Source organism: Brassica napus, chromosome A6 (genome assembly GCF_020379485.1).
Source record: "Brassica napus cultivar Da-Ae chromosome A6, Da-Ae, whole genome shotgun sequence".
Lineage (NCBI taxonomy): Eukaryota > Viridiplantae > Streptophyta > Magnoliopsida > Brassicales > Brassicaceae > Brassica > Brassica napus.
In genome coordinates this window covers 26,805,908-26,833,408 of record NC_063439.1, presented here as the reverse complement: position 1 = coordinate 26,833,408, position 27,501 = coordinate 26,805,908, and the positions used below count along the sequence as shown (strand labels likewise).

The 27,501-nt window shown below is 41.5% G+C and overlaps 10 protein-coding genes across 21 annotated transcripts; 7 read left to right on the top strand and 3 right to left on the bottom strand.

Moving 5' to 3' along the window:
* The first annotated feature begins 695 nt into the window (after window positions 1-695).
* On the top strand, window positions 696-3,354 carry LOC106401303 (BTB/POZ domain-containing protein At5g47800). Of its 2 annotated transcripts, XM_013841796.3 has the most exons (6): window positions 696-1,026; window positions 1,147-1,216; window positions 1,290-1,359; window positions 1,444-1,842; window positions 1,922-2,665; window positions 2,739-3,354. In XM_013841796.3, the coding sequence occupies exons 2-6, from the start codon at window positions 1,158-1,160 to the stop codon at window positions 3,150-3,152; spliced, it is 1,686 nt and encodes a 561-aa protein (XP_013697250.2). In that variant the 5' UTR covers window positions 696-1,026; window positions 1,147-1,157; the 3' UTR covers window positions 3,153-3,354. The 2 variants fall into 2 exon arrangements, with proteins under 2 accessions (XP_013697250.2, XP_022543714.2); XM_022687993.2 differs by lacking the exon at window positions 696-1,026 and having other exon boundaries at window positions 1,034-1,216.
* A 47-nt stretch (window positions 3,355-3,401) lies between these two features.
* Window positions 3,402-5,362, bottom strand: LOC106401306 (ATP-dependent 6-phosphofructokinase 2). The gene is made up of 2 exons (XM_013841802.3): window positions 4,859-5,362; window positions 3,402-4,404 (listed from the first exon to the last, which is right to left on the bottom strand). The coding sequence occupies exons 1-2, from the start codon at window positions 5,360-5,362 to the stop codon at window positions 3,574-3,576; spliced, it is 1,335 nt and encodes a 444-aa protein (XP_013697256.1). The 3' UTR covers window positions 3,402-3,573.
* On the top strand, window positions 5,252-8,487 carry LOC106401304 (probable E3 ubiquitin-protein ligase WAVH2). 5 transcript variants are annotated; one of them, XM_013841799.3, is made up of 5 exons: window positions 5,252-5,474; window positions 6,031-6,168; window positions 6,554-6,734; window positions 6,832-6,945; window positions 7,022-8,487. In XM_013841799.3, the coding sequence occupies exons 3-5, from the start codon at window positions 6,645-6,647 to the stop codon at window positions 8,384-8,386; spliced, it is 1,569 nt and encodes a 522-aa protein (XP_013697253.2). In that variant the 5' UTR covers window positions 5,252-5,474; window positions 6,031-6,168; window positions 6,554-6,644; the 3' UTR covers window positions 8,387-8,487. The 5 variants fall into 5 exon arrangements, with proteins under 5 accessions (XP_013697253.2, XP_013697251.2, XP_013697255.2 ...); XM_013841797.3 differs by having other exon boundaries at window positions 6,031-6,329; XM_048781359.1 differs by having other exon boundaries at window positions 5,266-5,474; window positions 6,060-6,168.
* A 564-nt stretch (window positions 8,488-9,051) lies between these two features.
* On the top strand, window positions 9,052-13,300 carry LOC106401018 (C2 and GRAM domain-containing protein At1g03370). The gene is made up of 8 exons (XM_013841436.3): window positions 9,052-9,727; window positions 9,807-11,036; window positions 11,129-11,311; window positions 11,398-11,681; window positions 11,773-11,889; window positions 11,976-12,238; window positions 12,318-12,483; window positions 12,592-13,300. Exons 1-8 carry the CDS (start codon window positions 9,382-9,384, stop codon window positions 13,069-13,071), a joined length of 3,069 nt encoding a protein of 1,022 aa, XP_013696890.1. The 5' UTR covers window positions 9,052-9,381; the 3' UTR covers window positions 13,072-13,300.
* Window positions 13,301-13,866: 566 nt separating this feature from the next.
* Window positions 13,867-14,675, bottom strand: LOC106401020. 2 transcript variants are annotated; one of them, XM_022687994.2, is made up of 3 exons: window positions 14,498-14,675; window positions 14,316-14,350; window positions 13,867-14,234 (listed from the first exon to the last, which is right to left on the bottom strand). In XM_022687994.2, exons 1-3 carry the CDS (start codon window positions 14,629-14,631, stop codon window positions 14,098-14,100), a joined length of 306 nt encoding a protein of 101 aa, XP_022543715.1. In that variant the 5' UTR covers window positions 14,632-14,675; the 3' UTR covers window positions 13,867-14,097. The 2 variants fall into 2 exon arrangements, with proteins under 2 accessions (XP_022543715.1, XP_022543716.1); XM_022687995.2 differs by having other exon boundaries at window positions 14,316-14,394; window positions 14,498-14,655.
* A 1,534-nt stretch (window positions 14,676-16,209) lies between these two features.
* LOC106400528 (probable galacturonosyltransferase 4) lies at window positions 16,210-19,284 on the top strand. 2 transcript variants are annotated; one of them, XM_013840881.3, is made up of 9 exons: window positions 16,210-16,461; window positions 16,542-16,576; window positions 16,652-16,693; window positions 16,775-16,853; window positions 16,916-17,076; window positions 17,342-17,613; window positions 17,711-18,068; window positions 18,153-18,728; window positions 18,829-19,284. In XM_013840881.3, exons 1-9 carry the CDS (start codon window positions 16,356-16,358, stop codon window positions 19,102-19,104), a joined length of 1,905 nt encoding a protein of 634 aa, XP_013696335.1. In that variant the 5' UTR covers window positions 16,210-16,355; the 3' UTR covers window positions 19,105-19,284. The 2 variants fall into 2 exon arrangements, with proteins under 2 accessions (XP_013696335.1, XP_048637312.1); XM_048781355.1 differs by having other exon boundaries at window positions 16,542-16,693.
* A 53-nt stretch (window positions 19,285-19,337) lies between these two features.
* Window positions 19,338-21,437, bottom strand: LOC106400531 (myb family transcription factor PHL7-like). Its single transcript, XM_013840883.3, has 7 exons — window positions 21,131-21,437; window positions 20,801-20,963; window positions 20,595-20,671; window positions 20,431-20,473; window positions 20,286-20,343; window positions 20,120-20,189; window positions 19,338-20,030 (listed from the first exon to the last, which is right to left on the bottom strand). The coding sequence occupies exons 2-7, from the start codon at window positions 20,916-20,918 to the stop codon at window positions 19,533-19,535; spliced, it is 864 nt and encodes a 287-aa protein (XP_013696337.1). The 5' UTR covers window positions 20,919-20,963; window positions 21,131-21,437; the 3' UTR covers window positions 19,338-19,532.
* LOC106400529 (transmembrane protein 87A-like) lies at window positions 21,436-23,808 on the top strand. The gene is made up of 4 exons (XM_048781356.1): window positions 21,436-22,646; window positions 22,750-22,845; window positions 23,037-23,173; window positions 23,389-23,808. The coding sequence occupies exons 1-4, from the start codon at window positions 21,543-21,545 to the stop codon at window positions 23,537-23,539; spliced, it is 1,488 nt and encodes a 495-aa protein (XP_048637313.1). The 5' UTR covers window positions 21,436-21,542; the 3' UTR covers window positions 23,540-23,808.
* Window positions 23,809-24,028: 220 nt separating this feature from the next.
* LOC106400532 (NDR1/HIN1-like protein 10) lies at window positions 24,029-25,389 on the top strand. Of its 2 annotated transcripts, none has more exons than XM_013840884.3 (2): window positions 24,029-24,685; window positions 25,103-25,389. In XM_013840884.3, exons 1-2 carry the CDS (start codon window positions 24,086-24,088, stop codon window positions 25,187-25,189), a joined length of 687 nt encoding a protein of 228 aa, XP_013696338.2. In that variant the 5' UTR covers window positions 24,029-24,085; the 3' UTR covers window positions 25,190-25,389. The 2 variants fall into 2 exon arrangements, with proteins under 2 accessions (XP_013696338.2, XP_048637314.1); XM_048781357.1 differs by having other exon boundaries at window positions 24,029-24,778.
* A 457-nt stretch (window positions 25,390-25,846) lies between these two features.
* On the top strand, window positions 25,847-27,331 carry LOC106402122 (sarcoplasmic reticulum histidine-rich calcium-binding protein). 4 transcript variants are annotated; one of them, XM_013842791.3, is made up of 3 exons: window positions 25,850-25,994; window positions 26,064-26,123; window positions 26,440-27,331. In XM_013842791.3, exon 3 carries the CDS (start codon window positions 26,465-26,467, stop codon window positions 27,155-27,157), a length of 693 nt encoding a protein of 230 aa, XP_013698245.2. In that variant the 5' UTR covers window positions 25,850-25,994; window positions 26,064-26,123; window positions 26,440-26,464; the 3' UTR covers window positions 27,158-27,331. The 4 variants fall into 4 exon arrangements, with proteins under 4 accessions (XP_013698244.2, XP_013698245.2, XP_013698242.2 ...); XM_013842788.3 differs by having other exon boundaries at window positions 25,851-25,994; window positions 26,406-27,331; XM_013842790.3 differs by lacking the exon at window positions 26,064-26,123 and having other exon boundaries at window positions 25,847-25,994; window positions 26,406-27,331.
* Window positions 27,332-27,501: the final 170 nt, after the last annotated feature.

Genomic DNA, 27,501 nt, shown 5'->3' with positions numbered 1-27,501 from the left:
AATAATTTAAAATATTTTTGTGAATTTTATGAATTTTTGTGAATTTTATTGACTTTTTATGATTTGTTTTGAATTTTTTATGATTTTTTATGAATTTTTTATATTATTGTATTTTTGATACTTATTTTATTAATAAAATAATTTAAAAAAATTTTGGTGAATAATTTGATTTTTTTGTGAATTTTTAGTGATTTTTTTTTTATTTTGTATGATTTTTTTATATTATTATTTTTAATATTTATTTTATTAATAAAATAATTAAAAAAAAATAAAAAAAAAAAGATAAAACCGACACGTCATCGTTTTTGAACAGTACCGGTTACCGTTTTGACTTGATGTAAAAGTAAGCCAGGTTGGAGGTTTCTTTTGATAAAAGTGTCACTTTGAAGGTTTGAAGTGCTTGTGAAATAATCTCAGGGTTTAAAGTGTAAGTGGCTGCCACTTTGAAGGTTTTTTATGCGATTTTCCCCTTTAATTTCTGTTTGGTGAGAATTTGTTTTCATTGTGCAAAAGATGTAATTGCATGAAGGACACTTGTGTCTAGCTTTTCAGTTTTTGGTTGTGAATAGTTTCATGATTCATTTGCCCACCTCTAGGAACTGAATTCGTTTTTTTTCCTCTAAACTCCAAAGCAGACCATCCATAGTCACAGACTCCAGCTCATAGCTGCTAAACGGTATACCTATATGTGTATGTGTGCCCAATTAATCTGGTGTTTATTTTCAAACCATAATTAAGTGTGAAGGAAAATTCATATCAGACACCATTTAAAGAGTGAGTCCATGCGGGGAGCAACAAGTGACGAGGCCGGGACCCTTGTTTACCATTCAACTCTCTCTCTCTCTCTTGGCATCTAATCTCACTAAACACTTTTTTGACAATTTGATCATTACCACTCTCTCTTTATTGCTTTAGCCATCTCTTTCTCCTTCTTCCTCCTCTCACATATCATCAACCTTTGAGCACACCAGTCTTGTAAATCAATCATCCTTTTGCTTTATCTTCAGAGTTGTACATAAACTACAGGTTTGATTTTCTCATTTACCAAATACTTATGAATCAAGTTTCGGCTTGAATATTTAATTCTCTTCCTTTTTATTCCCCTTTTTTGTTCACTTTCTCATCATATGTTTCTCTTGAACGCAGAGAAGTCTAAGATGAAGTTCATGAAGATCGGTACAAAGCCTGACACTTTCTATACTCAAGATGGTTCAAGGTTTGTTCCTTTATCTATCTGCCTCTAAATTCCACAAACCACATCTCTCTGATTATATATATTTACACTGCAGGATTTTAGTAACTGACTCACCCAACGATCTTGTTATTAGAATCAACAACACCAGTTATCATCTCCACAGAGTATGTTTCAATTGTCGTTTACTGTGGTAGCAACATACACGTGTATCATGTTATGTTATTCAGTGGTTTTGATGTTGTTTGCAGTCTTCTCTTGTTCCAAAATGTGGACTGTTGCGGAGGCTTTGTACTGACTCAGAGGAGTCTGATAGTGTTACCATAGAGCTGAATGACATACCTGGAGGAGCCGATGCGTTTGAGCTGTGTGCTAAGTTCTGCTACGGCATCACCATCAACCTCAGTGCTCATAACCTTGTTGATGCCCTCTGCGCCTCCAAGTTTCTCCGGATGTCTGACTCTGTTGAAAAGGGAAACCTGTTACCGAAGCTTGAATCTTTTTTCCACTCCTGCGTTCTCCAAGGCTGGAAAGACTCCATCGTCACGTTGCAGTCGACTGCCAAATTGCCTGAATGGTGTGAGAATCTTGGAATCATCAGAAAGTGTATAGATTCTATAGTAGAGAAGATCCTCACTCCCACTGCACAGGTGTGTTCATTGTTTTTCACGTTTTGAGTCCAGATGATGTTCTTGCACATCTATATGATCTTTCTTTTTTGTTTTGCAGGTATCTTGGTCTCATACATACACCAGACCAGGCTACCAAAAGAGAAAACATCACTCTGTTCCAAGAGACTGGTGGACGGAGGACATATCAGACCTCGACTTGGACTTATTCCGCTGTATTATCACAGCAGCCAGGTCAAGCTTCACGCTGCCGCCTCAGCTAATTGGTGAAGCTTTGCACGTATACACCTGTCGCTGGTTACCATACTTCAAATCAAAAAGCCATTCAGGTTTCTCCGTTAAAGAAAACGAAGCAGCGCTGGAAAGGCACCGGCGTGTTGTTAACACAGTTGTGAACATGATTCCTGCAGACAAAGGGTCTGTTTCAGAGGGCTTCTTGCTGAGACTTGTTAGCATAGCGACTTATGTGGGAGCTTCTCTGACAACAAAAACTGAGTTGATTAGAAAAGCTGGTCTGCAACTCGAGGAGGCAACTCTTGCAGACCTCTTGTTGCCTTCACAGTCATCCTCTCATCATCATCGATATGATACTGACTTGGTTGCTGCAGTTCTTGATAGTTTTTTAATGCTCTGGAGAAGACAGACTTCTGCGCATGTCTCTAGTAACAGTCAGTTGCTACATTCAATCAGGAAGGTGGCAAAGCTTATTGACTCCTATCTTCAGGCAGTCTCACAAGATGTTCATATGCCAGTTCCTAATTTCGTGTCTCTTGCTGAGGCAGTGCCTGACATAGCACGGGAGAGCCATGACAGACTTTACAAAGCAATCAACATGTATCTCAAGGTAGTCATACCAGCCTACTTTGAGCTATCATCGTAAATTTTGGTACTTAGAACAAACGTTGGTTACATTGTAGGTGCATCCGGAGATAAGCAAAGAAGAGAAAAAGCGACTATGCAGAAGTCTTGACTGCCAGAAGTTGTCTGCAGAGGTACGCGCCCACGCTGTGAAAAACGAGAGGATGCCATTGAGAACTGTCGTCCAAGCCCTCTTCTTCGACCAAGAGAGCAGTTCCAAGGGAGTATTAAGTCAAGCAGCGAGCCAAGTTCTCGCCTCAAGAGGTAAAGAGGTGCCCACGGATGAAACTAGCATGATGCATAAGCTTCACCTAGGTCCACCCGAAACAGCCTCTATAGGGAAAGCTAAGAGCATGCGCGAGGGAGGAAGCCAAAGAGGAGAAGACAAAATCAGATCCAGTACAGACCCCAGGAAGCTAGTGAGGCAAGGAACAGGATCAGAGCGTAAGTACCATGCAAGTAGAGACAGGTAGTGGAGTTAGGCCACAGAAAAACCCAAGTCTCTTGTCTGCATTCACCATATTTCTGGTTCTTTTATCTTTCTATACTTTTAAAGAATTGATGATACTTGTAGATGGTCAAGTGGCATTTATCTGTATTAATACAGTGCAGAGCTCAAGCTCCTGCTCAACCATTCTTCATATTATATGCACAAGAAAATGATTCTGCAACTAATGTGCTTATTAGATCTTATCTTTGTATCAACCGTTCCCCCTTTCTCATCACTCTCAAGCATTATACTGTTATTTAGATAGATACCAGAGGATCAAGGATCTAAGATTGCCTTGCCTTGATAGTTGCATTGTTTGATCATACACTACTCAGATTATTATTAGGTTACAAGATCTTCAACTTCACTCTCTCATTCCTCTTACCATCTAATCTTCTCGGTGTTTACCCCTTGAAGTTAGTTTCAAAATCAGGCTGGTTTGTGACAGAGCGTACCCACGCCCACTTGGGATCACTCGTGTTCACTTCATTCTTAGTCTGTGCCACCTCCTCCAAGGGGATATAAGCATAGTTCCCATTGATCGGGCCAGACACAAACCCCGTGTAACCAGCCATGACTCCATGGATAGACGAGTGAGCCAAGAGCGTACAGTACGAGTTATCCGTAGCATTCGCAGGTACAGCTCTTATCATGTAAGTTGGATCGATATACTTCACAGTGAACAGCTCCTTTGGATGCTCTCTCTCCCACCACTCCTTCAGCGCTGACTTCAACCAAACTCCAACATCCAAGAAAACAAGGTTCCCAGATTCATCCCTCTCTTGTTTCTGCGCTTCGTTCCTCGGGATAATCTCTTGTCCAGCGCCTTCAGCTACAACAAGTACAGCATGCCCATGATCTTTCAGTCTCTGCTCCAGAAACTCAAACAACCCTCCTTTGCCTTCAAGGTAGAATCCCATCTCAGGGATCAAACAACAGTCCACGTCACGGCTGCTTAGTGTGGCATGTAGCGCAATGTGTCCAGTGCTTCTGCCCATAAGCTTCACTAGTCCGATGCCATTGACAGCGCTCTCAGCCTCCACGTGAGCCGCGGATATAGCCTCCTGAGCCATCTCTACTGCCGTTTGAAACCCGAATGATCTATCAATGATGCCCACATCGTTGTCCACCGTTTTGGGAATACCAGTGATCCCCACTTTCAGTTTCCTGCGGCTGACTTCGTCGAAGATCTTGACTGCCCCACGCATAGTGCCGTCTCCTCCTATTATATAGACCTGAAACAGGTCAAGTTCATAGAATCATCATAATGTTCTTGAAAACAAACACACAACAACTTGGGTTCAGGGAAATGTAATAGATCAAATTATTTCAGTATGTACCGGTTAAGATCAAATTATTTCAGTATGTACCGGTTAAGATCAAATTATTAGAGTATGTAATAAGTAATTAGACTCCGTTAAGATCAATGTAAAGCGGTACATGGTTGCAAGAAGCTCTATTACACGGTTTAGATTAATCTTAACAGAGAAAAAAAAAAGAGTACAGTATGTACCGGTTTCACTAAACCATACTAGACTTGGTTAAGATTAATATAAAGTTATAAACCGTGTATAGAGCTAATGGGAACCATATACCGGTTTAGATTGATCTTAACCGAGTCTAATTACATGGTTTAGTAAAACCGGTACATATTCTAATACAAATCTAAAATCAAAGAGTGAACCGGACCTGGTTGTAACCGTTTTGTTGGATGGCGTCGACGATTTTACAGAGATCAAAGCCACCGCGGGAGGTGGCGAGGACAGTGCCGCCTCTCTTGTGCCAATTATGAACAAGCTTGGGGTTTAACTCGACGGCTTCCATGGAGTAAAAGCCTCTGTAACCAGCTGGGATTCCATAGATCTCTCTCACACCGTACAGCTCCCAAAGACCAACCACGAGCTCTCTGATGACGGTGTTCATCCCCGGGCACAAACCTCCGCAGGTCACGATCGCCGCCTTCACAGACGATGGCTCGTAGAGGATCTCACGGCGGGGACCAGCTCTGTGGTAGGCCACGTGTGGCTGGGAGGCGTCGGAGAGGTCGTAGACGACCTGGGAGAGGACGACGTCGGAAGGAGAGATGTAGAAGCCGTGGGAAGGGTGGAAGAAGGGGTTTTCTTCTAGCGGGTTGCGGCGGTGATGGAGGCCGGTGAGAGATGGGAGGTCTTTGATACTGGTTGCGTTGGCCATGAGGAGATGGTGAGATCAGAGAGGAGTGAGTCTGATTGTTATCATCGGAGAGGCAGTTACATGGCGGAGACGTGGCAAGCGCAGCCGTGTGGGCATCGACACGTCGCCTGAGGTAGTTCGCTTTTTCGATTAAAGAATATTGTATGGGCTTGGGCTTACAAAGCCCAATTAGAAAAGAAACAGTTGCTAGGGTGATTAAAATTAATCTAATTTATCACCGACAATCTTTACTTTTCTAACTTTTGACCGGATCACTTATAGAGTTATGCCCTTTTTCTGTAATGGAAGATGAATAATAGATGATTAAAATTAACCTTATTACCGTTAATTTCTACTTCACCATCTTTTGACCGGATCACTTATAAATTAATGACCTTTTTTTGTAAGAGAAAAAGAATAGTATGTGCTTGTTTGATTTGAATCTATTATATGTGTTGGTGTAAAGTATTGGGGAGGCTGTCTTGTCTTGTCATGATGGTGATGTTGCTTGGTGTCATGTTGTACAAAGGCCTCTTCTTATAACTCCGATTCTCCTTGAATAGAGACTAAGACTTTTTATTCTAGGTGCCTTTTGTTTTTGATTCATTATCCTCTACATGATTAGCACATTGTCCCAGTGTCACTAGTGATATACTTGTTTAGACTAATTCTTTCATGTACTGGTCAAGACATCTCTTATTCCAAGACTGTACTGTAGAAGGGTTTCTGGGGCATTGGCTTGTTATGAGATTCACTTGATGGACTGGCTCAGCAAGGAGGAGGGTGATGCCTCTGAGATGGGAAACTGTATCTTATTAAGCAAAGAGGTTTGTAGTTATTTTCTAAATTTTATTTGAAAAAGTCTGGAGTATGGGACTATGGACCATGGAGGGTGTGAATGTTGTCTTGTGGAGTTGATGTGTGTTGCATAAGAAGCATAGCGACACAATGACAAATCGAAGAGACGGTGTGACAAATAGAAGAGACGGTGTGTGTGGGTCCAATCTTGTCTCAACTATGTTTTCTTTTTCTTTTCTTTTTTTATTTAGTTTGAAAAAATAGTGCGCCTCTTGAGCACTTCTTTACATGATAATTACAAAAAAAAGAAGCAGTCAAAAACACACAAAAGCCGAAAGAGTCGCGGTCAAGTTTTTCTTTTAAGCTGTTTTCCTTTAACTCTTTATCCTTAACGTCTCTATTAATACTCTTCAGGTATCACACTGGCCTATCTTCAAAGTTCAAACTGTTGAGCATCCCTTCAGTGTGAAAGATTCTTTATCGTCTCTCTTTTGTCTTTCTCCCCATGGGAATGGGAAGAACAACTTCGAAGCTGAGGAAGGCCGCAAAAAGACTGGTCTTAGCTGCTTGTCGTTCTCTTTCTCTTCTTCCTCTGGTATGCTTCTTCTTCTTCTCCCGTTCTTTTGTTTTATAAACCTGTGTTTCATGACAGTTTTTCACTGACAAAGCTATTGTCTTTCCATGTGAAACAGAGTTCACGGGGATCTACAGCTGTTATAAAGCCAGAGAATGTTTATCTGCCCCATCACCATGAGGTCCATAAAGAGGCCATAGATAAAGTAGACTCCACTCATGCTACTTCTACGGTATCCCACTTGCTTCTTTACTCTTCTATCTGTTCACCAAAGGCTTTTGCTCATGGATCTGTGTGTTTCTTTGTAGATCTTGTGCGCTATTTGTCTTGAACCTCTGAGTCATTGCGATGATAACTCTCCCAGTGAAGCTACATTCACGGGACAATGCTCTCACTCCTTCCACTTTTCGTGCATTGCTTCCAATGTGCGTCATGGAAGTGTCACTTGTCCTGTTTGCCGCGCCCATTGGACCCATCTCCCTCCTCCTTCCTTTCCCCACCTGTCTGAGCGCCAGCTAGACGACCCTGTTCTTCGTATTCTTGATGACTCCATTGCCACTTCCCGCGTCCAAAGACGCTCGCTCCTCCGCTCTGCTCGCTACGACGATGATGATCCTATCGCCCCTCCTCATTCCAACACCAATTACCCTCGTCTAGACTTCTCTTTAACCCCTCTCACAGTTTACCCCAACTTAGTCTCTTATCCATGCTGCTTACACCCTCTCCAAGGTGCATATTCTCCATTACAAATGTGTAGAACATCAGTACTGCCACTGCCAGAAGATTACCACTGTGTGTGCACTTCCTTGAGCACAAGAAGTGCCTATCTCTCTGTGAAGCTTAAAGATCCACAACCCATTGACTTAGTGTTGGTTGCGAGTCCTAGCGGGCCACATTCTCGCCTTCTCAAGCAAGCGATGATATTAGTAACATCCTCTCTTCGACCAGTTGATCGTCTAGCCATAGTGACATACTCATGTGTCGCAGCACGTGTGTTTGCTCTGAGACGCATGACTTCATGTGGAAAGCGGGCAGCTCTGCGAGTCATTGACCGTCTCTTCTACACGGGACAAACTGACCCTTCTCAAGGCATCCTTAAGGGCATAAAAGTACTCAAAGATCGTGCATACAAGAACCCACAATGCAGCATTCTACATATCTCAAGTAGCTCATATTATCCCAACAGCGTGATGCATAGAGGTGTCATGGTCCATGGGTTTCACGTGGGGTTAGGTAGTGAGACTTGGAATGGTTTTGTGTTGCATAAGTTGGAAGAGTTTCTTAAAAACGTGTTGGGAGTAGTAGCAAGCGATATCCAACTGAGAATCGGTATGGAAGGGAATGTTGTTAAAGTAGGCGAGTTGAGAGGCGGTGAAGAGAGGCAAGTGTTGCTAGATCTTGGTGGGCATGTCAGTGTTCGTCTCTGCTATAGCTATGTGGAAGGAGACAGTAATGAGTGTATCAGGAGAAGAGGGGAGACGACATTGAGCTTGGTTGACGATAAGGAAGGGATAGTAACCGCCGGTGATTGTGAATCGGCAGGTGCGAGGGATGATGACTATATGAACAGCAATAGTGTGAGGAGAAGCATTAATACTGGAGCTTGGGACTATCATGATCCTTTTATGGCCAGAAGGTGGGCAAAGCGGTTGCATGAAACTGTAAATCTCTGATTATTTTTTTGACTTATATGTTTTACTTTTCAAAGTTCCATTCTACACCATTTCCTCAGAGTAAAGACTAGCAATAATTAAGTGGATCACAATTGCATGAAGTCTCTATAGTATTGAATTAATCATGAATTCGTGGTATGCTGTAACACGCTACATAAGCAATACTGAGATTGTTTACAAGTAAGATGCTTACTACAATAATGTCAAAAAAATAATCAGAGATTTACAGTTTCATGCAACAAAAAATAAAATGCTGGTGTCAGAGCAATCAAGAATTTGTTAGTATTAGTAAAAGATAAATTCATTCTTGTTCCAACTTTTGAAACGTGAGAGACAAACTAGTGATACTTTTGATTAATCAACTTCATCTAAATACAAAAATGTTACAAAAAAAAAATCAAGAATCTTCAAAATATCTGATCTCTTACATGTTATTTGACATCTGTCCTCGTCAGCTTCTTAAAAAAAAAGCCTATGTGCTTCATGAGTAGAGTTTAAATCTTCAAATCTAGAATAAGGATTTCCTGTTGCAGTAGTATCACTTGTGCTAGCGCATGAGGAGGAGGAGCGAATCTGATGAATGGCTTCCCATTGACCATCGGCGAAATCTAAATCCAAAATTATTATAGCAAAAGAAAGAAAATAATGTGAAAACAAAAAAAAAAAGCTTGACGGTTCCGTACGTGAGAAAGAAAAAAAAATGTGAAAAAAAAGGAAAAGGTCATTCATTTTACAAATGAGAAAAGTCAAAGCCTTTCTTCCTCAACCCCTCTTTGACGCGGAATTGATCATAAGTCTCCTCCGTCTATCCCCCAAAAACACATCTCTTTCTCTCTATCTCTAATGCCCTTTACGATCCTTATCTGATTTTTATTTGTGTGATCCGTTCTTCGTCAATGGCGGGCCCTCTCTCGTAAAGACCATCCCTTTCCCAACTCTCTGCTCCATTATTCATTACCCTTTTGTTTTGTTTTCTTTCTCGATCTCTTTGAGACATGAAGCTCCAGGTCCGAGTCATCGAAGCGAGGAACCTTCCCGCCATGGATCTCAACGGCTTCAGCGATCCTTACGTCAGGCTCCAGCTCGGCAAACACAGGTCCCGGACCAAAGTCGTTAAGAAGAACTTGAACCCCAAATGGGGCGACGACTTCACCTTCCGCGTCGACGATTTGAAAGACGAGCTCGTCGTCTCTGTTCTCGACGAGGATAAGTACTTCAACGACGACTTCGTTGGCCAGGTCCGTGTTCCCGTTTCTCAGGTCTTCGATGCCGAGAATCAGTCTCTTGGTAGTGTTTGGTATCCTCTTTTGCCTAAGAAGAAAGGCTCCAAGAAAGATTGTGGTAACGCACGCCTCTTTATTTATCTCTTTTGTCTGTGCTTTAAAGTTGGAGACTTTGACTTTCGTTATGATGTGTGTAGGTGATATACTTCTAGGGATTTGGTTTAGTCAGAAGAACTCTGTTGTTGATTTGAACTCTATTGCGGATCAGAGGACTTCTGACGTGGGGATGGAGACTTCTGCTGATCCTTCCACTTGCGCCTCTCCTTGTAGATCCGAAGATGCTGCTTCATCTTCCAAGGACTCGCAGAAGTCATTAGCTGGAAGGATCGCTCAGATTTTTCAGAAGAATGGTTCTGATGCGGCTTCTGCAGCGCCTACACCGTCGATTAGCAGGAGCATTGACGCTTCTGAGCCATCGTCTGAGATGTCTAGATCAATCTTTTCCCTTGAGTTATCTGAAGATGAGTCGTCTCCCGCTTCATTTGAGGAAGTTATGAAGGCTATGGAGTCGAGAGACCAGGAAGTTGAATTTCCTAGTAATCTACCGGGTGGGATCCTTGTTGATCAGTTGTTTATGATCACACCATCAGATCTTAACACTGTACTCTTTGCACCGGATTCGAGCTTCTATGCGTCGTTGACTGAGTTGCAAGGGACTACGGAGGTTCAGATTACACCGTGGAAGCTTGAAAACGAAGGTGAGAGTGCTAAGCGGGTTGTGAGTTACCTCAAGGCTGCGACTAAACTTATTAAAGCTGTCAAAGGCACAGAGGAGCAGGCCTATCACAAAGCGGATGGAGAGGTTTACTCTGTTTTAGCTATTGTGTCCACTCCTGATGTCCCGTTCGGAAGTACCTTTAAGGTTGAAGTGCTTTACTGCATCTCTCCTGGTCCCGACCTGCCTTCTGGGGAGCAGTGTTCCCGTTTGGTGATCTCATGGAGGTTGAATTTTCTTCAGAGCACGATGATGAAAGGTATGATAGAGAATGGAGCCAGGCAAGGGCTAAAAGACAGCTTCGAACAGTATGCAACCTTGTTGGCTCAAAATGTAAAGCCTGTGGATTCAAAGGACATTGGGGTGAACAAGGAGCAAGCTCTGTCTTCCTTGCACGCTGAACCCCAATCAGATTGGAAATTGGCAGTACAATATTTCGCCAACTTCACTGTGTTTTCCACTTTCTTGATCGGTGTGTATGTATTTGTACATATTATGTTGTCCTTACCTAGTGCAATCCAAGGGCTTGAGTTTAGTGGCCTTGATTTGCCGGATTCAATTGGAGAGTTTGTTGTTAGTGGGGTTCTCGTTCTTCAATGCGAAAGAGTATTGCAGTTGATTTCACGTTTCATGCAGGCAAGAAAACAGAAAGGTAAATATACAAGAAGAAGTAGCTCTCTCGTTGTAGCTTCTGTGTGTATCTGACTGATCATTAACTTTTTTCTTATAAAAAAAAAATTGTAGGCAGTGATCATGGCGTCAAAGCTCATGGAGATGGTTGGTTGCTAACTGTTGCTCTAATAGAGGGGGTCGATCTAGCAGCTGTAGATCCAAGCGGGCATTGTGATCCGTACATTGTATTTACTTCCAATGGGAAGACGAGAACCAGCTCCATCAAGTTCCAGAAATCTCATCCTCTATGGAATGGTAAATGGTTGCACTATGGTTTACTTATGTCTAGTTATTCTTGAATGATTATGATCTTTGATTTGTCATCTTCTTGTTTTGTGCAGAAATATTTGAGTTTGATGCGATGGCTGATCCTCCTTCTGTACTGAATATTGAAGTTTACGATTTCGACGGACCTTTCGACGAGGCTGTTTCATTGGGACATGCTGAGATAAACTTTGTGAGGTCTAATATATCTGATCTAGCTGATGTGTGGATTCCACTTCAAGGGAAACTGGCTCAGGCTTGTCAATCCAAACTGCACTTGAGGATATTCTTGGATCATACAGGAGGTGGAGATGTTGTTAGAGACTATTTAACTAAGATGGAGAAAGAGGTGGGCAAGAAGGTATGTGTGGCTACTACTTTATTCTCTCAGTCAAACATTTAATATGCTATTGTTAGCGTGCGTTCTTATCTGCTAAAATTGAAAATTTCAGATTAATGTGCGGTCTCCTCAAACAAACTCAGCCTTTCAGAAGCTGTTTAGTCTCCCACAAGAAGAATTTTTGATTAATGACTTTACATGTCACTTAAAGAGGAAAATGCCTTTGCAGGTGACGAGATCTTGATGCGTTCATCACTTTGTTTTAGTATTCAAACTGCATCCTCTTTTCAATTAATTAAGTGTTGTTTTCTGCAGGGTCGTCTTTTCCTGTCTGCAAGAATAGTTGGATTTTACGCAAGCCTGTTTGGTAACAAAACGAAGTTCTTTTTCCTGTGGGAAGATATAGAGGATATTCAAGTGCTGCCTCCCACTCTTGCTTCGATGGGGAGTCCCACTGTCGTCATGACTCTCAGACCAAATAGAGGAACGGACGCGCGGATAGGCGCAAAAACACATGATGAGGAAGGCAGGCTTAAGTTCCATTTCCATTCATTTGTGTCTTTCAATGTGGCACAAAAGTAAGTGACGAGTCCTTCTCTTTTCCCTAATGGTTTATTTGTTAGTATTAACTTTTCTCATTCATATCAATGTTTATAGGACAATAATGGCTCTGTGGAAAGCAAAATCCTTGACGCCAGAACAGAAAGTGCAAGCTGTTGAAGAGGAATCAGAACAGAAACTTCAAAGTGAAGAGAGTGGTTCGTTCTTGGGTATTGATGACGTCAGATTCTCTGAGGTCTACTCTTTGACTCTCTCTGTTCCGGTGAGTTATTCCCTTCCACTGCAATGTGCTACATGGGGTCTTTTGGCAAGAATGTATACTGAGTTTTGAATGTCTTCTCATGCATTGACTCTCTAACTAACTCTGTAGGTAAGTTTCTTTATGGAGTTGTTTGGTGGGGGTGAAGTAGATCGAAAGGCTATGGAGAGAGCTTGTTGCCAGAGCTATTCATGCAGCCCATGGGAGTCAGAGAAGGCTGATGTGTATGAGAGGCAGACATACTACAGAGATAAGAGGATATCACGTTATAGAGGAGAAGTAACAAGCACACAGCAAAAGACCCTTGTGCCAGATAAGAATGGGTGGCTTGTGGAAGAGGTCATGACTCTCCATGGAGTTCCGTTGGGAGACTATTTCAATCTCCATCTTAGATACCAGATGGAAGAAGTGGCCTCGAAGCCAAATACAACATATGTGCGAGTATACTTTGGGATTGAATGGCTAAAGAGCAGTAGACATCAGAAAAGGGTGACAAAGAACATCCTGGTAAACCTGCAGGATCGGCTCAAGATGGTATTTGGATTCTTGGAGAAGGAATATAGCAACAGACAACAGCAGCAAGTAGCATGATATATATTTATATATATAGACTTTGGTCTGAGAATGGAGGGCCATTGTAGCTCTCAAGCTCAAAGCATTCCTTATTCTTCTTACGTCATATAATTAGATGACTTGTTGTCTGTAGTGAAAACAGAGTTTTGTGATTATTGTTGGTGATGCTCTGCCTAAACCTCTTCGAAAGTGATCAAATTGTAGTCACTTCGTGTGTTGTTGTTCAATGCATTTTTTCTCTTCTCTAGTTGCTATGTTTTTTTAATAATAAGCTCTAGCTCGCACCTTCTAATATTTGCGTCTCTGAATGCGAGGTAGTATTCTCTACTAAAGAGCTTCAGTTCAGACAACAAACCCTAAGCACCTTCTAATATTTGTGTTGTTATGTGCAGATTGATGAAGTTTTGGCATTTGTTCCATTGATTAAGGTATGCATTAGTGTCATCAGGATCTAAGGCTTGTTTCTTATACTTTTATGTTTATATTTTTCCAGTTTTCATCCTGAATTTGTATCAAAACCGAATCTGAGTTTGTTTGTGGTTTCTTGCTTTGTGGATTTATCCAGGGGAGAAAAGACAAGATCAGTGAGCCCTTTGAAGAGGCATTGACAAAGTTATCCAAGCTTAAAAGATCTGCTTAAGGGTGTTAACTGCTAGATAATGAATAAAGTGCATTGATGAATCTAGGATCTAAGCTGGCTAACCGTAGTAGGAAAGATCAGTTTAGTTGGGTTAGGGGGTTTTAGGCATGGTAATGTATCTAAGTAAGGTTGGTTTTGTATATGATCTAATTCTGTTACAACAACATTTTATGTAAGGTTTAACCATTGCTTGAATATTCATAAATCTGTAACTCCTGCTACTTTTCATCATGCAACAGAGCTCATCCAACAACAGATATCAAACTGAAATCTAGTGATTTCCAAACAAGTGAAATATCCATAAACTAGAAACTGGATGTTAAATGTTGCTCAACGAACACATCATTATGAAACCAGAAAAGCACACATAAAATTAGATAAGAGTAGTAGTGTGTATAAAGGGCTTAGTACTCAGAAACATGGACGATCTCAGTGCGACCTACTTTCTTCGTCAGAGTTTGGGCAAGCACAGCTATCTCCACTTGCTCTCCTTCCACCACAAGCTTCCCTTGTTCTCTCTCCAACCGCACCGACATAACTCCTGAAAACGTATGTTGCTTTTTCATTAGACATGTGTTTTTGTGATTTTTGTGTGTGTGTGTGTGTGTTGTTTAAAATTTACCAAATGTTCCTGCTATGATCTTGAATGCTTTGGTCCTGCATTTATCACACCTCATACGAATTTTCAGCACTATGGTTTGCTGATGATCACATGGACAAACTCATCTTAAAAATCAAGTGATGCATATATAATATGATTGGATCAAATGGAGAGAAGAAGAAAGAGAATTGATCTTGTTTTACCTTTGCCATATCTCTTGTAGCTGTGGAGAGAAACTTAAATGGTGATTGCTTTCTGAGAAAAGAAGGGCTCTTGAGACAAGCAAAGGGTTGTTTAGCTTATAAAGACGATGAAACCAACGGACATTAATGCCCATACATAAAAGAGAGATACAAAGTTTTCATTTGCTAATTGACTATATGGCAAATATCTCTCTCCTTAAGTTTCCACTTATAGCAAACCATCACTATCTTACTTCTATTTTCACATCTCATGAAAGCAATGACTTGACGTCCACAGTTTCATCTTTACGTCTTGTGGTCTCATTGGCCATTTTTATTGTTTCTTAACCTGAATTGGTTATTTGATGAAAGCAAAAGTTTAACTAACACAAAACAAAAATGTAGAAAAAGCTGTATCCTGATATATGCGTTCAGACTTGATGATCTGATAATTAAAATCTGTGGGAAAGCTTTTGTTTACTATCGTTATAAGTTCTTGTCACGTATGTGAGCTTATATAAAACAGGACTGCATCCTGTTTTGGTTGGCTACTTAAGAAAGTCTTACATCGTTTATTTGGGATCTCACATGCATGGCCTTAAAATCTCTCCCTTAGCCGTTAGACAAGTAGCTGAATCTCATAATGACTTTCTTGGATCCTTTTTGGGAAGATATTCATATGACAGGCTTCTAAGTCTTTGTGATTTTATTTGTGCCTCTTGCCTATATTCTTCTTAGTGATTGATCTGATCCTCATGCATCTTAGCAGTCATGAGAAGGCTAGAAACGCAATCTTACTCCTACAACAGACATATCAACGGCTTTGAAGCAATTCTTGAAGAAGGAGAAGTTGTAGCGATTTCAAGTAAATAAAGAAAAAGATAAAAAAAAAAAACTCTCTTCCTCTTTTGAGTAAATAAGAGAGTGTAACTCTGTTGTGTTTCTTTGAAAGCCTAAGAGTTACAAAAAAACTCTGTTGTGTTTCAGTGTGATCAGTGTGTTTCTAGACAAGGGAAAAAAGTTGCACATGACCATTATTTGGAACTCATGCAAATAGAGAAGGATGGTGTGATGACCCTCAAGTTCCTTGTGGTCAAAAACAAGATTTGGTGAAGACAAATCATGGAAACCTTGACACTGGTTTGCAATCTCAACTTCCTCTACTCCCTCTTACATTATTTACTAACTAACAACACTAATGCCACCGTCTTGTGCATCATCAGGCGTTTGGTCTAAATCCTGAAGCTTTAGCTCAGATGGACTTGGGCATGTTCCTTCTGGATGGAAAGGAAGTTGAGCCAAATGTGTTGGAGTTTGATAGAGTTGGTCAAGTTAAAAGTTTTAAGATGAAATTAGAACCTAAATGGACTACAAAAGGCTAAACCTTTGGAGACCTCAAATGGAATGATGACAAAACTATTGTTGTCTCTACCGTCTAGTTGATAGAGAGATAGATCCACTAGATCTTCTCAAGTCCTAATGTATTTCTTGAATTTTTGAGACTTTGAATTCAAGAAAGTGTATAGTGTATATGCCAACTAAGATTGTGTCGGTTTAGTTAATTAAGTGAGCTGTATGTTTACTGAATCTGAACCACACAATTCTCCTTCCTTAAAAACATCATTATCATTCGAAATACTAATTAAACATCATATAGTTATTAGGCCTACTTTACCAATATTAATTCCTGAATGATTTGAAAGAAACGAAAACAATTAAACTCTAAACCGAGTTAAAAAGGGTAAAACCGTCTTTAAAAGAACAGCTAGTTTTCACCTGGTTCTCTCTAAAAACAAACAATCAATCATTCACAGTCCGCACATTGATCATTGCTCCTCTAATCTCTCTTGATCTTGATGCGACCGCGAAGACGACGACAATGGTGACGTTCCGAAACCTCGTTCTCTTCTTATTGCTCCTCACCGTCGCTGCTCCTATCCTTCTCTACACCGATCCCTCCGCCTCCTTCACGACCACCCCATCTTGTCAGTTTCCCCTCTCTTTCTCATCTCCGATTTTGAATCGATTTGGTCGCATTCTAACTTCTCTGTGTTTGATTCTGTAGCTAAACGCGATTTTCTCGATGAAGTAACTGCTTTGGTTAGTATCATTCTCTTCCCCTCCATTGATGTGTTCTTCAAAGTTTACTCCTTTTTAACGCTTTTCTTGATTCAGAGTTTCAATTCCGATGGAAACCATTTGAATCTGCTTCCAAGGGTGAAAAAGCTTTCTCTCGTATCATCGCCTCAGATCTTTCCTCGGCTTCTTATTAATCTCTTTGTTTCAATTGCGTTATAGGAATCTCCGGCGGTGGTGAGAAGAGACGTCGTGGGTGTAGTCTATTCCACGCAAGACTCTGATTCTTCGCGGAGGCAAGGTATCATCATCCTAAAGTTTTAAACTTTTCACGAGTTTAGTTTTCTCACAAAGCTTTTTCAGAAACGAGGGGGGACCAGTTCTCTGCTCGTGTTCTTTCGGCCACCGACGATGAAACTCAGTCTCAAACTGTCAATCCCATCCAACAAGTCACTGATGCAGCTTCAAAGGTGGTGGATAAGCCAAGTGATATGCACGTTTCTGCTGACACCTCCCAGGCTAGGGTAAGTTTTTTTATATGAGTGCTACGCTAGTTCGATTAGAACTCCTCCAGGGGAAGAGTATGCAATAACTGACATTGAATTTCATTGGAGCTTCCTCATTGTTAGGCTCCAGAACTTGACTGTATGCTTGATAGTGTAAATTAGGAGAAGCAGAACTTGTTCTTGTGGTGGCTGCTAATCTCTTAACTATTAATTGCCTTCTATGCGCATTGGTGTTGTTGTGCCAATCTTGACCACCATCTGTACCGATCTTATTATCTTGTAGGAAAGGATGCATGTTCAGTTAATTCAGAAAGCCACTGAAAAGGTTGATGAGCAAGAGCCTAAAGATTCTGGAGCTGAGAAAGAGAGAGGAAATGTGGTGATGCCTGATGCTCAGGTGAGGCATCTTAAAGATCAGCTGATTAGGGCAAAGGTTTATCTTTCACTTCCAGCTGCCAAGGCTAATCCCCATTTTGTGAGAGAGCTTCGTCTCCGTGTTAAAGAAGTTCAACGGGTTGTCTTAGATGCCTCCAAGGATTCCGATCTCCCAAAGAAGTAAGATTCCTTCCTTGGAAATATGGTTAATGACCACATTAAAAAGAAAATAAAATTTCTTCCTGTGACTAATGTCTCTGGCAATTTTTAAACCCAGTGCTGTAGAAAAGTTGAAAGCAATGGAGCAAACGTTGGCCAAAGGCAAGCAGATCCAAGATGACTGTTCCACGGTGGTGAAGAAGCTACGTGCAATGCTCCACTCGGCAGAGGAGCAGCTACGAGTCCATAAGAAGCAAACCATGTTCTTGACGCAATTGACTGCCAAGACGATTCCAAAGGGCCTTCACTGCCTTCCTCTACGCCTCACTAGCGATTATTATGCTTTGAATTCGTCTGAACAACAATTCCCGAATCAGGAGAAACTAGAAGATAATCAGCTTTATCACTATGCCCTCTTCTCTGATAACGTTTTGGCTGCATCAGTTGTTGTTAACTCTACCGTTACCAATGCGAAGGTAAGAATTGATTTTATCCATCTGATTGAACATTTTAATATGTTTCTTTCTGTATAACTTACTGTCTTAATGGTTTATTGGCAGCATCCCTCAAAGCATGTCTTCCACATCGTCACGGACAGACTCAACTATGCGGCAATGAGGATGTGGTTTCTAAACAACCCACCAGGCAAAGCCACCATCCAGGTTCAGAACGTTGAAGAGTTTACATGGCTGAACTCAAGCTACAGTCCTGTTCTCAAACAGCTTAGTTCTCGATCGATGATAGACTACTACTTCAGGGCACACCATACAAATTCAGATGCCAACTTGAAGTTCCGGAATCCAAAATACTTATCCATCCTTAATCATCTTCGCTTTTACTTGCCTGAGATCTTTCCAAAGCTCAGCAAGGTGCTCTTCTTGGATGATGATATAGTTGTGCAGAAGGACCTGTCTGGTCTTTGGTCAGTTGATCTGAAGGGTAATGTCAACGGTGCTGTTGAGACTTGTGGGGAAAGCTTCCATCGCTTTGACCGATACCTGAACTTCTCAAATCCACTCATCTCCAAGAATTTTGACCCTCGTGCTTGTGGATGGGCGTATGGTATGAATGTTTTTGACCTTGACGAATGGAAGAGGCAAAACATCACAGAGGTCTACCATCGATGGCAGAATCTGGTATGCATAACATATTTTCACTCACGGTTTGGTTGCATCTTTCTTTGACTTCAAGAATGTTTGTTGATCTTTTATACATGAACTGTTTTGAACTTTGCAGAATCAAGACCGAGAATTATGGAAGCTAGGTACACTACCGCCTGGTCTCATCACGTTTTGGAAACGAACATACCCGCTAGAACGGAGATGGCACGTGCTGGGACTTGGATACAACCCAAGTGTGAACCAGAGGGATATTGAGAGGGCAGCCGTCGTACATTATAACGGTAACCTCAAACCATGGCTAGAGATTGGGCTTCCAAAATATCGAGGCATCTGGTCAAAGCACGTCGACTATCAGCACGTTTATCTCAGAGAATGCAACATCAATCCTTAGAATTAGCGTCTCTATTGAAGAGTATTTGTAACATGCGTCAAAGTTTATTTCTTTTGTTTTTTTTGATGAGGTCTTCATTACATGATAAACCAAATTGTAGATGATACGCAAACTACATTCGTTTGGATAGTCACGACCGATGTTATTAGTGAAAAATATACATGTTATTTTTGTTAAAAATGTCCTTGGAGAACACTTTTTTCTTCTAAATAGCTTCAGAAGAACTTTCACTGTGTTGTAAGAAAGTACTTACTGGTGTTTTTAACAAATTACAGCACAACACGACATATATTCATTGTTCATGCTAGTGGCAATGTCTATAACCGAGAGTTGCGATCACCTCACTAAAGAGGAAACTCCTAACTTTTGGGAATAAAGATAGACAACAAAACTACATGTAATACACTCAACTACAGATGCCACACAACTCATAGAACGTCTTCTGAAACCTTGTTCAATCCATCTTCAGCCCCTAGCAGTGATGTAGATGGATGGTCAAAGGCGAGAGCATGGTCTGCCTGATGGTAAGAAGTGTTCATGCCTGATTCTAGTATTGGGTGCGCCACCACCATCTCAGATGTATAACCAGCTGCACCTCCTCTCATCAATCTAGGCTTCTTTGATGATCTCTCTTCTCCTGCGCTCTCGTCTTGAGACCCAATGTTACACCCAGAGTCTGGTGTCAATGCCTCCCGGTAAGATGAATGAGACTCGTCAACTGAAAGGCTCTTGTCTGGCTCACATTCTTTGCCAGATTTACCCTGTAGGGGAAACTCGGATGTTGGGGCAGGGGTTGCAGGATCTGATTCGCCTGTTACTGGCCCTGAGGATTCGCCAAGAGCTCCACTGAGTCGCTGTTGCTCTTCAATTATCTTCTTTAAGTACTTCCCTTGTGCTTCTATCCTGAGTTGCAGCTGTCTTTGCACCTACAAAACAGAAAAGAATGTCATATTTCACGCAAAGTAACTGCTAATCCTAATTAATTATTTCTTAAAGTAGCACTGTGAAGGCATACTTCTAGTTGCTCGTGCAATCGTTTCTGAACTTCCATCTGCAACTTGAGGGCTTCAGTTATCTGCGTTCCCCTGTAACCAAAAAGTGTTAGCCTCTTTCTGATCACTTAATCTGAAACACCAGGTGGTAGCATCACAAATCAACTCAAACAATTAAATTTCACTTACGGTGAACCGTCCAACCCAGATAGCACATCTCCAGACTCTTTCTTATCGGTTTTCTTCCCTGTGAAAATAAATAAACTCCAGTTTTAGGCAAATAGGCGAGACAGGGAGCATGAGATAAAATAAAAGGAAATAAATGTCCACCTACCTTCAGACGACGAATCAGGCAGATACTTTGCAAGACGATATTTCTGAGCCAAAACACATGTGCAAACATCAGCAAAAGAAACTAAGGGATGCATTCACAAGTTCAGCCTTAAGAGAAAGAGAAAGAAGCAAGGCCTTTGGGTGACTGTTATCATTTCAATGTACCTGTAAGTGACTCTTGACATGATAAATTGTTAACCCTTGTACACCCATCACTCTAAGAACGCCCTTAGGTGTAGCTCCTTGGAACATTAAAAAAAAGGAAACATTCAGTGATCCTAACCAAACAGATAAGCCTTTCCTCCCATGACTACAAAACATGAGTTACTAAATATACCACCATAGAAGGGTTATTAAAATAAGAAACTCACTGTCAGGACCACCAAGTTGTGCCACGGCATCAACAAAGCGTTCATGAAGCTCATGCGTCCAACGCAAACGTTGTTTGGAAGCATGGCTAGAATTGTTCCCACCGTCGTCTGCTTCCATCAGGCTAATGAGTTGTTGCTCGTCAGAAACATCAGGCAGTCAACTCTGCAGCAATGGAAATGATTAGAGTAGAGGACCTTTAAAGCTCATAAATTTAGAAATAATACAAATTCAATTATTTGTGAACTCAAGTTTAAGACTTTCTCTAAAGTTCTACCAGATCAGATGAAGTTATCACCGAAAATAGAAAAAGAAACTGAAAAAAGAGAAACCTGTGGGTGGATCTATGCAAGAAAACTCTTCTCCGGTCTCTCCGACACTCCACTCCAATCCAATCCGATACAGGTTTTGTCTGTATCTGATGATGTTGTTGATTTCACTCAATCAATCGTCTTTAGTTTCCGGCTTTTCCTGAGAGGAGGGAGCGACGAAGCAGCAGAGTCCACCGGTTTTTCCTTCTTCGATAGATCGAATTCGCGTCTGTGGCATTGACTATTGTACATATATCCACTGGGCCGGATCTAAGGCCCATTAAGGCCCACATATTATACAACAAGTGGTTAGATCAAAATGTTGGTGGGTCCAAGAACGAACAGCGACTCACGAGCTGCTTTCTTCTCCCGCTTCCATAATAACGTCGCCGGAGAATCGAATCCTCCTCCTTCCCGATAACGGCGACTGACCATGGATTCGGAAAAGCTGCTCCACCTCTCTCTCTTCCTCCCACTTCTCCTCTCTTTCCACTTCAAAATCTCCGAATCCTCCGCCCACATCTACCCTTCCCAGCCCTTCCACGATGTCGGCAACTCTCTCCTCCTCTACGGCGGCAGCGAAGGAATCTTCGCCTCTTCCCGATCTTTCATCAGGTTCGAGAACATCACTCTCTGGAGAACAAACGACTTACAGCGAAAAGGACGTAACGGCCTAGTCCAAGCCGTGATCTTCGAGGCCTCGGATCGCAACAACATCGGCGGCTCAGCTTACGGCGGCCAGAGATCCATCTGCTGCACTCCAGATCTGGCCAAGCTCCAAGGCTGCAAGCAAGGCGAGATCATCCGGATCCCTTCCGCGCGCGATCCCAATTGGCCTATCCTCTTACGCGCCAGATTCAAAGGGAAAACCTTATCTGCTAAGATGGAAGACACTGAGATTCAAATCACGAAGACTGGAATGTACAATCTCTTGTTTATATCGTGTGATTCGAAGCTCAAGGGGCTTAAGATGACTGGGAAGACTGTTTGGAAGAATCCTGAGGGTTACCTTCCCGGGAGAATGGCTCCGTTGATGAGGTTCTATGTGTACATGTCGTTTGCGTATTTGCTGCTCAGTGCCCTGTGGTTCTTCCAGTACTTGAGGTTTAGGAAAGATATACTGCAGCTTCAGCATTGTGTAACGGTTGTTATTGTTCTTGGTTTGCTTGAGATGGTGTTTTGGTATTTGGATTATGCGAATTTTAATAATACTGGGAAGAGGCCGTTGGCGCTTACGACTTGGGTTGTTACTATTGGTGCTTTTAGGAAGACTGTGTCTAGGATTCTGATTCTTTGTGTTTCGATGGGGTTTGGGGTTGTTAAGTCTACTCTTGGTGGTCTTACTTCTAAGGTTTTGCTTGTTGGAGCTACTTACTTTGTGGCTTCTGAGATGCTTGATATAGCTGAGAATGTTGGTATAATCGATGATGTGTCTGGAAGAGCCAAGCTTTTTCTTGTCTTGCCTGATGCCTTCCTGGATGCGTTTCTCATATTGTGGATCTTTACCTCTCTCTCGAGAACACTGGAACAGTTACAGGTATCTCTTTTCTTTAGCAACTGTTTGATTAGAATCCGTATGTTTTTCAGGCGAGGTACAGTAGATTAGCTTATCGACTTCATTATGATCGTTTCTTATGCAGATGAAGAGGACCTCGGTGAAGTTGGATATTTACCGGAAATTCTCAAATGCTCTAGCGGTTTTGGTTGTTGCATCTGTTGCTTGGATAGTGTATGAGGTACCAATCCTGTCAAAACCTGATTTGATACTGATGTAGTAAACTGTTAAGTGTATCAACTCAAATCCTACATGAGGAAATGGCTGGTGAAGGCGCTTTTGAACATATTATTTAGGATGAGATGTGGAAATGAAGCTAGCTCCTTCTTTCTTGTAATGCATCCAGCTTGCCTGATGATTTGTCCCCTGCAGGTGCACTTCAAAGCAACGGATCCTTTCAATGAACGATGGCAGACTGCTTGGACTATAACTGCCTTCTGGGATGTTATTGCATTTGTGTTGCTATGTATTATTTGCTATCTCTGGACCCCGTCCCAGAACTCTCAGAGGTATGATACACCAACTTAAAGGTTTTGATACCTGTCTAGCATAGCATACCAACAAGAAGCTTGGTTTTAGGAGCTAAGAGTTATTGAAATGAAAACTGTTCCAGTTATAAGCATGTTGTGCTGGTCTTGTGGAAGTCTGAGCTAGATGTTAGTACTCCAGTTTATTGTCGCTTGATGTGAAGTGAATGCTAACGTGAATCTAATGGTTTGGACAGATATGCGTATTCGGGAGAAGTGGATGAAGAAAACGAAGAAGTTCAGTCTTTGACAGGGGGAAAGCAAGATGGTGATATTAGCTTAGTCAAGCTAGAGAAGGATAGTGGCTCGGACACGGAAGAAGATATTGAGGAAGATAAGAGGGAATGAGGCAGAAACAGGTTGGCATCTGTGCTTTTGATCACAAGTCCAGTGAAGTATAGTGTCTTTTCAGCATCAGGTCAACTTTAACACAAAGCAACCAAAACGTTTTCATACAAGAAATATCCTATCTGTAACAAAAGAAGAAGACTGCTTGTGTTTTACCCTGTGTTTGTATTCGAGTTCTATCTATCCTCGTTTGTTTTCTAGTACATAAAATCATCTGTTTCTCACCACAAATATTCAGTTTTCTCAATCTAAGTGACGACTTTGGCTTATTTACTATGCAACAATCATTTTATCATTTGTGAAGAATCTATTTTGGTGAAGGTGTAATAAGATTAGGATAAGAGAGATAGATTTATTGCCTTACTTTATCTTATTTATTGCCTTCTTGTGGTTAAAATCGTATATTGTATGTAAGACTTAATTCGTCAATACTGTCCTCACGCCAAAGTCTCTCTCTTTCAACTTTTGTCTTTCACAGCACCGCCATTGAAGTGAGAGTAGGAAGGAAGGAGAGAGAGAGAGAGAGCTTCCTGCTTTTCACCTATTATGCCTCCACCCAGTCATCACGGACCTCCTCCGGTGAGGCATCAGCAACCTTATTACCGGAGCTACTCCTCCTCCTCATCAGCATCTCTCAAGGGATGCTGCTGCTGCCTCTTCCTCCTCCTCGCTTTCCTAGCGCTTGTGGTACTCGCGGTGGTGCTGATCGTGATACTAGCGGTGAAGCCGAAGAAACCGCAGTTCGATCTGCAGCAAGTGGCAGTGATGAACATGGGAATCACATCCCCGGATAATCCCAACCCTAGCGTTATGGATCCAACCACCGCCTCCCTCTCCTTCACAATCCGCCTGCTCTTCACCGCCGGTAACCCGAACAAAGTTGGGATCAGGTACGGCGAGTCCAGCTTCACGGTGATGTACAAAGGCTTGCCACTGGGGAGAGCGACGGTGCCTGGATTCTACCAGGACGCGCATAGCACGAGGAACGTGGAGGCGACCATTGCTGTAGATAGAGTGAATCTTATGCAAGGCAACGCGGCCGATCTAGTCAAAGAGGCTTCGTTAAACGACCGAGTCGAGCTCACTGTTAAAGGAGACGTTAGTGCTAAGATCCGAGTCATGAACTTCGATTCCCCAGGCGTTCAGGTTCTTACATCTTTTTTGTCTCTTTTCTTTTCAGTTCTGTCGGAAAAGGATTTAGCTTAAGCTCCATTGTGGATCTGGCCTAGTGTGAACAAAGTAAGAACTACTTACCACAAACAGTTAAACAGTAAAAATAAAAGAGGACAGGAAGGATTCGTTGTTAAGTTAATAGATTCTTTCTACGCCACCACCACCACCACTAGTCCCACTCTGGTTTACTTTTGGCATTTGCTTCTCCTTCACTTTTGATTTCTTTATTTCTAGGAACCACGTAGGCACTTTGCATTATCTTTAATCCACCAGCTAAAAAAAAAGCTAATCCCACAACTCCTAATCTTGTGCTTATTAGGACTTAACACTTTATGTCTTTAATACTTTCCATTAATTATTATTATTATTATTATTATTGTATTGATGCAGGTATCAGTGAATTGCGGGATAGGCATTAGTCCGAGGAAGCAGGCTCTGATTTACAAGCAATGTGGCTTTGATGGCCTCACCGTTTAATTCCCTAATCATAACATATTTTCTTTTAAAATTCTACTGACCACTCCCTAAAATGTTGTGGAGTTGCGAAAAAGGTTAAACTAGTAAAGAAACGGAACAGGATCCATATCAGATTTTTTTTTTCTTTCTACAAGCAATATTTGAAGTAGCAACAATGTTTGTTTACCAAAGTCACTAATCACTTCAGTAGTTTATAATTACTCCCGTTGTAATCCCTTCCTTGTGCCACTCTTCGTTTGCATTTGTTTATATGTCATATAGCCACGTATGCGCTCATCCGCATACTAAATGTCGGAAATGTTATATGCTTTATTTGAGAATTAAGACTAGAAGGATTTTGTATAAGCGATGTTGTATTTGTTACAGGAAAAACATTCATCTGAGCTTGAAAATGTTGGATATTACTGGGCTTAATAAAATTGATCTGTTAAAAGCCCATATTTTAAATGTTGGATGTTGTAATATATGTCAAACTAATTTGGAGTTGACTTTTTGGATGTTTGATGTTGACATAGATAATGTTTTTGGTAGAGTTATTATGCAAAAGAGGCGGAGATTAGGCCCATCGAAATGACTTGTTAGGTTCCTCGGCCATTAATAAAACGACACGATCTGTATAAGCTTTATATGCAAACGGCACGAAACACTCGTCAACAAAAAAGTTGTATATATATCTAGGGGAAAAAAAACAAGACGGGATAATAATTAATTGAAGACAGATCTGTAGAAAAAGACCATTCCGACAAGACTAAAAGCGAAGAAGCCCTAGGCGGTTGTCTCCTCCTCTCTGTTCCTTTCCTTTACGGTAAGATCCTACTCTCAGATTTCAGATCTTTAACAAGATATAAACCCTAAGCGAGCACCTATCTTGTAGATCTGCGATAGGTTGCGTCTTGTTCTCTTGGTCTAATCTTGTATCTCTTACTCGCATCAGGTAAGAAGTTCGGTTCATATCGCTTTAGTTTCAAAACTCTATAGATTATCTTTTTTGTTTATTAAAGTTGATTGGTAACACCATAATAGCAACAACTGAAATTTTGCTGATACTGTTACTTTTTTTATACGTTCTGTATGAGTTGCTAAAATGTTTGACCTGTTTTATCAACTTCGTAGTTGTTCTCTGTGCTTTGATTTGATTCTGTTCCTTTTCAAGAACTCGTTATTTTTTTTATGGATGGAAGAGCTAACATTGTTTCTTCTTCTTCTCTTTTGTGAGATGCACTTTTGGTTGTTTTCATACCAAAATGCAGATTTTCAGCTGGTTTTTGAATCCAAATGGACTCCAAGAAGTTCATGCAGATGGTGGAGGAGAAGAAACGACAGATTCTTGAGAAGAAGGAAGCTCCTTTGAAATGGGAGCAGAAGCTAGAGGCGGCTGCCAAGGCTGCTGGAACCAAGGAGAAGAAGTCAAAGAAGCGAAGACATAGGGATGCCTCTGAATCGAGCTCAGAAAGTGATAGTAGCCCTGAGGTGAGAAGAAAGTCGAGAAGAGGCCACAGTAAGCACCGGAGGCATAAGAGAAGGTCCTCAAGTAGCAGTGATGAGTACGAAAGCGGGTCAGAGGACGAGCCCAGGATGAAGATAAGGCACCACCGGAGGCACAAGTCGCATAGCTCAAAGCAGGCTTCTGATGATGACAATATGGAAGATGCCAGAAGAAAGCATGCAAAGCGTCACAGGCATGGCGAGGTGGTTACTTCAAGTGATAGCGAGGAAGAGAAAGGAGGAAGAAGACGAGGGAAATATCACAGACACAACAGAGGTTCAGCCTCGTCCAGTGACTCGGAGGATGGTGGAAAGAGTAGAAAGAGAAGGCAACACAAAAGGCATCGATGGGCAGCAGAGTCTTCAAGTGAGGATGATGGAGCAATGCGAAGGGGAAGGCATCGTAAACATGACAGAGAGTCAGCATCCGAAACTGATGGAATGTTGTCAGATGAGAAGAGAGAGCACAACGCAAACAAGTGAGGATGGGGACGGGCACTGGAAAGTGCATTTGTTTCAATTTCACACAAATCATTTGAACTGCATGTTGTGCAAACCATTAGCACACTTAATGTTGTGAACTTTTGTGATCATGTACTTGTGGCACTTCTCTTCATTGTTTTATTTTCATTTAACAACGGTCAAAATTAAGAATCATCAAGGCCTGAGAACAATCCTAAATGGTTCGAGACAAATTGAGCAAGTATTTTTCATCAGTTCATGTTTCAGATTCTCCATGGCAATGGTTGGTTCATCTCGATCAAATTGACAAATCCTCTCTGCATCATATCTTTGATCTTGCGGTTATTAGAATTGTGGGTTTTGAT